This window comes from Amborella trichopoda, chromosome 8, assembly GCF_054954075.1.
Source record: "Amborella trichopoda isolate Santa Cruz 75 chromosome 8, AtrichopodaSantaCruz75HAP2 v2.0, whole genome shotgun sequence".
Lineage (NCBI taxonomy): Eukaryota > Viridiplantae > Streptophyta > Magnoliopsida > Amborellales > Amborellaceae > Amborella > Amborella trichopoda.
In genome coordinates this window covers 714,400-725,671 of record NC_142343.1, presented here as the reverse complement: position 1 = coordinate 725,671, position 11,272 = coordinate 714,400, and the positions used below count along the sequence as shown (strand labels likewise).

Sequence of the window (11,272 nt, the reverse complement as noted above, 5' to 3'; positions counted from 1 at the left end):
ACGTCAGTGATTTTCCCAAGTTTGGGTCCTTGTTACTAATTTCAAAGATGATTCATTGAGTCGGGCCTCAAAAAAGTGTCTGACTAGGCTGAATTTTGATGCATCCTTAAATCTAAAAGAAAGGTTCTTGAAGATTTCAAAAAAACCGAGAACTAAATTATTTAGATTACATCAAATTCTAATGAATTGGGCCTCAGGACAATGGTTAGTTTGAGACCGAACCCACATTTTAAATGTTGTATGTAATCTTCTTTGTTGGTCTAGGCTTGAGAATTAGGCTATGTTTCACATTTTATCTTTACACAATCAACACTAGAATAGAACCAAGGCCACCTAAAATGAGCTCCCTAGGACCTAGGGGGTCATTCTCTAAACTACAAAGTTGCATAATCTCCATCAATGTTTAGAAAAACGGATCAGTGGGATGGATCATCCACCGACCGATCCCATGTCAGATTGTCGATTCATATTTATTTGCATCAGCGATTTAGGAAATATTAAAAGTAAAGAAACAAAATAAACAAAAAATTGTATGAGGCTTTTAAACGTTGGAATACAGGGAAATAAGCAATAAAAAAATGAACAAGAATAAACAAGAGGGGACTTTTATGGTGGAACCGGCCGGTTCTGATACTTGGCCAGAACCGATTCGATTTCCACTAATTCACAACTTGGATTCACTTCATAAATATTTGGTTCCCTAATTTCACTTCAGGATCCAAAAATTTGACCATTGTGGGCATCCCAATACAAGCTTGGAAAGGATCTGATGAAAATTCGCAGCCATGAAATAAGCATTCATTGAGAAATTCACTCATGCTCACAAGTAGACTATAACCCATGGAGCCCATGACAAATACACAGTAATTTAAATTTGTACAATTACACAGAATTTAAAATTACTACAATAAGTGAGATATTCACATAAACCTTGCTATCTTAGCTAGAAAAATACGAACTGTGATATTCATTAACCAAGTGGACCAGACTCCTCAAACCTATGTTTTACTTACATTCATTAATTTCCTAAATTTATTTATTTTTTCTTATTCATGATTACCATGGTATAGATTATCCATCTCTAAAATATTGGATACAATTTAAAAAGGACTTTAGAGGGAGGACACAAATGAATAAATGAGTCAGCTGACTAAACCCTATCCTATTAGATATTATCCTATATAGGAAAAAATTTATATAAAGTGTCATTTTATACTATTGAAGTAAAGTGCACCATATAGATCTTCTAGAAGAGTGTTACTATATTGGAGAATCCTCCAATTGATCATCTCAACCTCGAGATGTTGGATATGAAAAAAAACATAAAAGAATTTCAAGTTCTAAAAATAGTGCACCTTGTACAAGTTATCTGGACCGTTTATTTATAAGATTTTCAAGTATTTATAGATCTACTCTATCTATACCACTTTTAGAATTTTAAATTTCGTATCTTGGTAGGAAAATAGATTTCCAAATGATCATCAATTTTCTTATACTAAAACTACATCTCCGAACAAAATTTAGAGATCTGTTTTAATTCTACAATATAAGGAAGATGCCTTGTATAAACTTCACACTCCTATATAATTAGAAATTATATATTATAAGATTGTACAATACTTGTTAGGAAGTACGATTTGGTTCAAACAAAATGCTCAAAAAGGTTAAGAGATATACTTAAAAAGACATGATTAGAAGTAGTACGAAAAGATATGAAAACTTATGATGTCATTGAGAGTATGACCTTTGATATAGTAGAATAATAGTCTAAAATTCGTATAGCTGATTTCAAACAGTTGGAAAAAAGCTATGATAATGATGATATTGTCTTTAGTAAGAAAAGAAAAACCATCCCCGCCATCAGATTTGAGGGTGGCTAGGTGTCAGTCCCTTCGACAAGATGAATGCAAATAATAGAACATTTCCTGCTACCCAATTTGTCTTCTAACCACTAAAGGCAAATTTTCATTGGATGCATAAATGTTTCATGTTTTGCAAAGGGTTGGTCGGATCTGGATCTGGCTGGACCCAGACCCGAAACTAAAGTTATCGGCCTCTGAACCAATTGAACCCAACCCAAAAATAAACAAATAAATATATATATATAGTTATATTTATTTAGATATCAATTAAATATTATTAAAATATTTAATATTATTTATATAATAACATTATTCTGGTTGGGTCCATATGGGCTCGGACCCAGACCCGGACTCGAATAATATTAGTGTCCAATATTTAGACCCCGACCCTCCTGCTCTGCCGGGTCCAAATGTCGGATCCTAGGTCAGGTCCAGGTCTATTGCCACCCCTAAATTACAAAGTTAACTAAGGGAAATTGCTTCATGCTGGCTAAACCACATGGCTAAATATGTGGTCCTAAAAGTGTAAAGCATCCATCTTTAAGATGGATGCAAGTAGGTATTCCATCTAGAAACAGCCAAATGTTTTCTTAGTAGAATATTTATTTATAATTTTTAAAATTCTCTTATTTTTTGAATTATTATTTATAATTTTTAAAATTTTCTTATTTTTTGAATTATTATTTATAATTTTTAAAATTTACTAATTTTTTCATATTCATGATATCCATGTAAGAGATTAAATGTCTTTAAAAATTAAGTCAAAAAATCCATCTAAAAAATAGATTTATTAATAGGCCCGCATTTTTACATATGCGGGCTTGGCCGCATAGAAACCGGGTCCGTTAACTAATGGCACTTCTGCTATTTTTCTTAAATTTGTGCCCATTATCATTCCCCGTTGTGCCTCCTCACCTAGTCCCACTACCGACACGTTTCCGGTCATCGAACGCCCCAAAAAAATCAATGTTATCGTCACACGTGTACATACCTTCACAAACCACTCCACCTAAAGGACCCATGGGTCACCGGCTATAGCCGGTGACAACGTTATCGCCTTTGCCTTGTGTGGCATGTACTAGGAGATCGTGACCGGCTCGTCCGGTCGCTCTATAAAGCGTGGTGAGTCGGCCGTACTCGATATTCCCTTCTCTCTAAACTTTCTCTCTCTCTCTACGTTCTCCCTTTCCCTCACTTCCTTTCTCTATCTACGTTCTCCCTTTCCCTCTCTAGGTTTTAGAGAGATATGCAAGAGTGGGTTTTCTCTCTCTAAACGTCCTTTTTCTCTCTCTAAACTTTCTTTATCTCTCTACGTTCTACCTTTACCTCTTACTTCCCTTCTCTCTGTACATTCTCCTTTTCCCTCTCTAGGTTTTAGAGAGAGACACAAAAAGTGTTTTTTATTTGCTGGCCTTACTGTTTACTCTCCTCTCCTTTCTCTCCTCTTTCCTCTCTCTCTCTCTTCTTTTGTGTGAATCCTTCTCTCTCTGCGCGTCTATCTCTGAGCAAGCGACTTCATTTCACGAGTTCTGTGCTCTGAAGGTATGGTTTCTCTGCCATCGTCCTTTTTCTTCTTCATCTGTGAAGTATGATGGTAGTTTTTAGTTTCTCTCTCTTCTTTAGAGAGAACCCTCTCTCGCCTTTTATCTACTCTCTTTGGACATCTTTAGTGAGAGATTAACCCCTCTTTTATCTGCTTTCTCTGGACTGGACCAGTTTCATTTGATCGCTAATAAGGTCTGTAAGGTAGACGGTCCTTGATTCTTTTCATCAGCGATGGTCTTTTTCTTTTTAGCGATTTTTTTAAGTATTTAGTGTATTTTTCCACCATTATTTATGAATTTGAACTGTTTTTATGAGTTTCTCTGGTTATATTATCCTTATTTGTGACTGGCATCTGTCAGATTATTTTCCTCTTTTTTTGCTTTAGTTATTGCTGTAGTTTTTTTTTTTAAATATATATTAATCAGATCAGGAATGCCTATTTGTTGTCAAATTCGCTATTGTAATTTATTTTCTGACTTTTAGCTCTATGATTTATTCTGATTATTTATTTGTTATTCATGGAATTTTCTTGATCATATTATGGATATTTATTTTGTTTTTTTATTTGATGCTCATTTTTTATGGTCCTTGAACGTTTGTTTTGACGTTCATAGTGCTTTATGCTTTAGTTTGCATATATTCTGAATCCAATTCAAACCGGAAAATTTGCGAGAACAACTTTCGTAGTTGTGATTCATTTCCCTACTTTAGGAGTAGTTTTAATTTCCTCTGATATGTGATTTACAGTGTTTTTGCAGCTTTTTTTTGTATTTTTATTTAATGAACTTGTGCTTTTGAATGATTATTTTTGCTTTGTGCTTTGAATTTCTTCCCTAATGATATGGATCTAAAAGCCAATTTTAATTGTGTTGCCACAATGAAGGTTGGTATAATACATGTCTGAGACAAAAAGTTCAATAATAATTTTCTTTCATGTTCTATTTTTTCATCTGTGCTTCGTTGTTAATATCTTTAGATCTAAGGCCTTTAGCTCAGTTATTTGTTGAATTGGATATGTGTTGTTTTAGTTATGTTGGTTTTCTACTTTTTAGTTCCCTGAACTTATCTTTCCTCTCCTTTTTTTTCCATTTTGTCTTCATCTGTCTCTAGTTTTGAACTTGTGAATGTTCTCTCAAGCCTTTTTTTCATTTTGCAATCCCTTTCCATTCTTCTTACTTCGCTCTCCATCTCTCTCTCTCTCTCTCTCACACACACACACACACACACACACACACACACACAGGCTCACGTAGCCCTCTTTTCTTTGTCTCCTTCTTGTACTGTAGTTTTGCTTTCCTTGAATTGTCCTTTTGGTAAGTCTCGATCGTTTTGTTCACTGGGTTTGTTTCAATGTCAGGAGGCTATTTAGCTAATTGAAGCTTTTTCAGTGCATTTAGTTTTGACCATGAAACTTCTTCTTGGGGAGAACTTCACGGGCTTTATGATTTTACATAGTCAACTTATCATGACTATGTTGATGTATCATCATAAGAAATAAGGAATCCGTTGACATGTAAAATTTGGTGTTTTTTTTTTTTGTGTTGTTATCTGTAACTTTTTTCGTGTTCCTTTTCTTAGGTTTTTGGTTTCCATTTTGTTTAGGGTTCCACCTTCTCTACAATGAAAGGGGCAAAAGCGAAGGCACCTACAAGGAAGGGGAAAAAGGAAGCACTGAAGCCAGTGGATGATAGGTGAGAATAATTATTTTATTGCATAGTTCTGTTTTGATAATTAGCTGTTTTAGTCATGGCGTAGTTAATTTTCTTGTTTGCATCTTATGGTTTTGAAGATTCTTTTATGGGGCTTCCTTTTTGGTTTTATACGCTTCCTCAATTTTATCTTGGCAGCTTGCAATGGCTAGTGTGCTTACCTCTTTCTCCTCATGGTAGATCACTGCAAGTTGATGTTGGTCAAGGAGTTTACTTGATCCACCTAGTGATGGATTGTCATCTTTCTGTTTCTTCTTATCAGGAGAGTGGGAAAGCGCAAGGCTACTATTAAGCCAGAGAGGGCTAGTAAGAGGCCAACCAAGAAAGAAAAACAGGCTAAGAAGGACCCCAACAAGCCAAAAAGGCCTCCAAGTGCTTTCTTTGTGTTTCTGTATGTCTTTCATCGTAATATAATTCTCTTTCTAGGTCATGGAGAAGAATGTCATTATTTTATTTGTTTACTTTTTAATACAAAGGATTTCTGTGTTGTGTTGCAATTATCTGTATAATTTGGATTGTTTACATGAGCCGTATAAATGTTGCAGGGAAGAGTTCAGGAAGATATATAAAGAGGAACATCCCAATGTGAAAGCTGTGTCTGCTGTAAGAATTGATTTTAAATCAGAGCATTCTGATTTGGAAAAGTATACTATAATTCAAAGGACTTGGGAAAACCACGGTCCATTAGGGTTATCAATTTCCTAGGAAATGATTGATGGTGATGGAGAGAGTGGAACAGGCCATTGGTTTCATGTTGCCCTCTATTTATTCATTACTGTCATCATTTCACTAGGCATTGATGAGCTCAATGAACTGTGTTTTTGTACTCCTTTGGATGCAGCATGCTGTCCTTTTCAATATGGTGGGTGTGGATTATGTAAATTCAAAGGACTTGGGAAAACCACGGTCCATTAGGGTTGTCAATTTCCTAGGAAATGATTGTTGGTGATGGAGAGAGTGGAACAAGCCATTGGTTTCATGTTGCCCTCTCTTTATTCATTACTGTCATCATTTCACTAGGCAATGATGAGCTCAATGGACTGTGTTTTTGTAGTCCTTTGGATGCAGCATGCTGTCCTTTTCAATATGGTGGGTATGGATTATGTAAATGTTAGTTTATCTTCTATATAACGTGGTTTAGATTGGAGGTTGCTTTAACTTTTACTGATTTGCTTTCTTCTTTGTTTCTTGCAACATCTAAAAGGTTGGTAAAGCTGGAGGAGAGAAGTGGAAGTCAATGTCAGATGCTGTAAGTGCTAACCCTGCCTTTGCTTTTTGACTTAACATTGCTATTATGGAAATAAAACAAAAAAAAATTGCTGATATGGTAGTGAGGGTGTGACCATCAATCAAACTCAAACTTGGTACATAGTATCACAATTGTCAACAGCGGACCATTCAAGCACAAGCCTTTTCGTCCTTTTAAAAGGGAGGTGAACTTGTTTGGTTATCTGGGTCATACTTCAAGGATTTGAATCCTCGACCTCTTTACCCAATCTTGATGTCTACTGATGAGCATTGCCTAGGGGAACATAAGAATATAGGAGCTTTTGTTCTGGGGTTCAATTGTGTTCATGGCTGGTCTTTAGTAGATGGGAGGGATCAGAAGAAGTTTCAAGTGTCAACCATATCCAATTTTTCACCCTACATGAAGAGGGATAAATAACTGGTTAACCACAAAAAGGCTTTGATTGAAGAACTGAAAGAAACTCTTTCTATGATATTGTTTCCAATTTGTTGTCCTGTTTTACAGGAAAAAGCTCCATTTGAAGCCAAAGCTGCAAAGAGGAAATCAGATTATGAGAAGCTTATGTCAGCCTACAACAAGAAGCAGGTAAGCCTGTTGGATCATCTTGGGTTGTGCATCAAAAGGAGCCTTGTCATTGATTCACTAGTTTGTAATTGTTAATCGATATTCGATGGCCTACAGGAAAGTGCAGCTGAAGATGATGGAGATGAGTCTGACAGGTCTAAATCGGAAGTCAATGATGATGAAGACGATGATGATGATGATGAGGAGGAGGACGAGGTAATTGTTTGGAGTTATTTGCACCTAGCTGTTCATTTTCAGCTCTTTGCTCTCTCTCTCTCTCTCTCTCTCTATCTCTCTCTCACACACACACACTCACTCACTCCCTTATGTGGCATCTGTAGGAGGATGATGATGAAGACTGAAATTGATGGCTGATAAGAGCTTGGCTCTGTGCTTTCCGGATTCGATGAATCATGTGTAATCTTCAGGTTTTGAAGTGCTTCATTTGTAAAAGATATATCAGCTCAATATCACTGTTTTTCCATGTTAGGAAGCCTGTATTATATGTTTCTATACAAGTGTTTATACTTTCTGGTACAATTTGCGCTTTTCTAAATGACAAGTTTATGTTTTTGAATTAGGTTTCTATGCATGTAGCATTGTTCACAAGAAGTCACATTGGCATCGATATGGTTGTTAGGAATAAGGAAAAGTATGTAATGAGATCATTTACATTTGGTACAAGGTGGTAAAAAATAATCGTTACCTCAAAAGAAATTTTGTCGAACTTTGTGACACCCAAGCTATCAGATTTCACATCGGATGGTTAATTGTGACCTTCTTGTACCAAAGGTTAATAATCTCATTGTATACAATCCCTCGGAACAATTACATTCTCTTGATTCTGGTGGAGTTCTCTTGCTTAGGGCAATGAAATCTTGAATAAATTATCAATTAACTTGAATGGTATTATGGACTCTTAGTTATTCTTCTTCATATTTGTTGTATGTATTTTGGGTAGGTAATCTTGCCTCTTACTGTGATTTTGGGGTTGATTTGTCTTTTTTCTCCTCTTGAAATTTGTTGGTAGTTAGCATTGATTATGTCCTAGATTAGGGGCACAAATTTGTACCATGCTTTTTTTTCCTGAAGTTATAAGTGGGGATCCCTTTTGATATTAGGAGCTGGTACAGGACAATGGCTATCACAATAGTGAAGATTCTAGATACTTTAGCTAGAAACATGGGGGACAGCCTCCCTCCCGAGAGAGAATTTGAGGAAATCCATGCTTAGAGGATCACTAAGTATATATAGTTTCTGAGCAACAAAGTGTTAATGTGATGTTATACTACTCATTCATTGCTGCGGAACGAGGACATGTGCGTTTCGTGCATTTAGGGGAATTCAACGTGGATGATGATAGACATGGGAGAGCCATGGTGCTTGTCTGAAATTTTCGTTCTTCTAGATTCGCAGCCATGGTGTATGCTATGTGGATACACGAGTGCAAAGATTAGATAAACCAGACATGCATTACTTCTTGAATGACGTTTCTGCATTGTAAGGCACACATGACTTCTTTTTTGAATAATTAGAGATTACTCTCCTAATTTAGGTGTGGCAACAATAGACGATAAGATGAGAGAGTAGACTTAGGTGGGTTGGCCATGTGTGGTGCAGATCCAGTACAACACTTAAGGCGGTGCAAATTAGTTCAAATGGAAGCCTAAACAAGGGTAAAGGGGTAGGCCTAAAAGGACATGATTGGAAGTAGTGAGAAAAATACGAGGATTTATGGTCTTATTGAGGGTGTGGCTTTTAATAGAGCACAATGGCAGACTAGGATTCGCGTAGCTGACCCCAATCAATTGGAAAAAAGCTATGATGATGATCATGAATTAGAGAGCACCCTCCTAGTATGTGTCATTCTTTGAATCTGAGTGAGACACTGTAGTCGTCGATGGTAGGTCAATAATTTTCTCTTTTTGGTGAAAATTATTCATATTATGTCATTCTGATTGTGCATATGAATTGACTTGCTTGGTTTTCTTTTCTTTTTGTTTTTGTTAAGATAAAGATAGTAACTATAATAGTATTTGCTGGTTGTGTTATTGTCATGTTGGTGCAACTTAGTTACTATGTTCTATGGGTTTGTACCACTAAGTAGTACTGTGCTAAGCTATTATTCATTTTATCTTTATTCCCTTGCAAAGTTCTTCCTGCTTCTGTTATATGTATTTCTAGTGTGCAATCAATAATCTAGGTGTATTGAGACGCAAAATGCATAAAGTTGAGTTTGTGATCAAGGATTAGTCCCTTTTTTTGTTTGTGGGCGAGCTTTGCATGGGTCCCAACACTTAACGTGTGTTTAAGGACTGATAACCGACCAATCTTGATTTGAGTAATGGAAGTGTGCTAACAATAATGTCATTTATTTGTCATGATGTGACGAGATCTAACAAGATATGCTAGGTGCTAGTCTGACGTTGTTGATGGTTTATTGCCGGCTATCCAATCAAGAATTGGCGGATGTTGGTAGAAAGGTTTCCCTTTCTCCTTTATTTTTTTTTGGTTATTTAGAGAGAGTTGTCCTAAGGACCAAATATTTTTGCTCCTGCACAGATATTTATGGGTCTCATCTTATACTTCGGGATTTGCCTATTGAAATGGATTGTTGCATGGGTTTTCTCCTCAAGTTAGAACATGTGGCTAAAATCTCACTCCATTCTATTAGATCTCTTTAGAAATTTGATTCAGGCTTGGGTCAAGATGGTAAAGGCTAGGTTTTCATAGCCGGTCTCAAGTTTTATTCCTATGTGACCATGTCAAAAAAAAAAAAAGAAAAGAGAAAAAAGATGTTTCTTAGAGTGTGGAATTACTCATTAGATTGCTTCTTCTTAGAGAATATAGACAAATACTAGGTCTAAATCAGCATATGCCATCTAGTAGTTTATAGATAAGATTGTACCAGCGATCAGACTGATCCTACTAGCGGTTAGAGGTACCTTGGTTTGGTATGTAGCAAAACCCTGATTTAGTTGAAAGCTGGATTGGTGTTTGATTAGTTTTGGGCATTTGGATTGGTTCATTTTTATAGATTATGAGGTTGAAAATATTTTCTGCAATATACTTTTTGGATATATTTCTGTGATTTTTCTCTCTAAAAAACCCAATACAACCAATTGGACCATTTTTAATTGGACCAAAATTTCATATGTTTTATGGTTGGTCCAACTGTGATAAAGCTTTAGATCATTTCATGCCAGGGGAAACTACAAATCGTTGGCTTATGGGTTTAGAGTAAAATGGGACTTCCCGACGCTACTATTAGTGTTGCTTTACTGGTATGGTTGGCTGCTCTTGATGTTTAGGAGCGGTTTAAATGGTCGTCTTAAAGCCTCCCTAACACCATTTTTTTTCCATTATTGGCAATGGACCCGGAGACTCAAGGGGTCCGGGTGGTCTTCATCATCATCATAGTTTTTTTTCAATTAATTGGGATCGGCAATACGAATCTTGATCTATCATTCTGTTCCATTTAAAGCCATATCAAGTTTGGGTATGGATCAAAAAATTGGACCCGATGGGTTGGGTCTGGGTCTATGTCCAAGTCCCGTAATATTTTTCGGGTCTCGATATATATAATATATTTAAATATAGTTAAATACATAGATATATTAATTTTTGGGTCAGGTCCAAGTTCAGGTCCGGGATAGCAAAACTGACCTGACCTGTGGCCACCTCTAACGTCCAAGCCCTATTTCCCCGTTGTGGCTCCTATTCAGGGAGTCCATAGAAATTAACCAAAAAAAGAAAAAACTTGTTGAAATCGGCTGAGCGATTTTTTTTAACGTTGTTTCTTAGTGCTATCAGGTAACATTTCAGCATTTTAAGTTTTGTTACTCTTTTCACTGTATATGTATTCTAAGGAGTCAGGCTTGAAGTTTTGTCACTCTTCTGTTTTTTTCTTTTGTTTTTTAACTATATATATATGCAAGTCAAGGAGTCAGGCTTTTACTCGAGTGGTGGTTAACTATATATGCAATCTATGGAGTCAGGCTTTTGCTTGAGTGGTGGCAATTGACGTTTAGCAGCACCTGCATTTTTTATTTTTTTGGGGTGATTTAGTGGGATGACAGGTCTACCGAGTCAGGGTTGGGCTTGTGTGTGACGCAGCATATTTTAATTTAATTTATTTATTTTTGGGTAGTTCATTTGGAAGATAGGTTCTTACCCGTTTTTCAAGTGGTTTAGGAGTTTGTTTTTTTAATATATTAGTAGGGTGTTGTCAATAGAAATTGGAATTTCAAGTGGTTTAGGAGTTTGTTTTTTTAATATATTAGTAGGGTGTTGTTAATAGAAATTGGAAACCACAACGTCGTGATTAGCGTGTGGGGTGCTAT

At 36.1% G+C, this 11,272-nt stretch overlaps 1 protein-coding gene across 4 annotated transcripts; it reads left to right on the top strand.

Annotated features, from left to right (window-relative positions):
* The first annotated feature begins 3,339 nt into the window (after nt 1-3,339).
* Nucleotides 3,340-7,506, top strand: HMGB1 (high mobility group B1). Of its 4 annotated transcripts, none has more exons than XM_006848137.4 (8): nt 3,340-3,404; nt 5,010-5,098; nt 5,379-5,507; nt 5,662-5,719; nt 6,321-6,365; nt 6,870-6,950; nt 7,047-7,145; nt 7,271-7,506. In XM_006848137.4, the coding sequence occupies exons 2-8, from the start codon at nt 5,028-5,030 to the stop codon at nt 7,289-7,291; spliced, it is 504 nt and encodes a 167-aa protein (XP_006848200.1). In that variant the 5' UTR covers nt 3,340-3,404; nt 5,010-5,027; the 3' UTR covers nt 7,292-7,506. The 4 variants fall into 4 exon arrangements, with proteins under 4 accessions (XP_006848200.1, XP_020524905.1, XP_020524904.1 ...); XM_020669246.2 differs by having other exon boundaries at nt 4,986-5,098; XM_020669245.2 differs by having other exon boundaries at nt 3,340-3,599.
* The last annotated feature ends 3,766 nt before the right edge of the window (nt 7,507-11,272 follow it).

What these genes read in the sequence shown, in the direction of transcription:
- HMGB1 (XM_006848137.4), top strand. Translation starts at nt 5,028, where the DNA reads ATGAAAGGGGCAAAAGCGAAGGCACCTACAAGGAAGGGGAAAAAGGAA. An exon ending in CTGAAGCCAGTGGATGATAG is followed by an intron (nt 5,099 to 5,378) that starts GTGAGAATAATT and finishes TCTTCTTATCAG; the next exon opens with GAGAGTGGGAAAGCGCAAGG. An exon ending in ATGTGAAAGCTGTGTCTGCT is followed by an intron (nt 5,720 to 6,320) that starts GTAAGAATTGAT and finishes AACATCTAAAAG; the next exon opens with GTTGGTAAAGCTGGAGGAGA.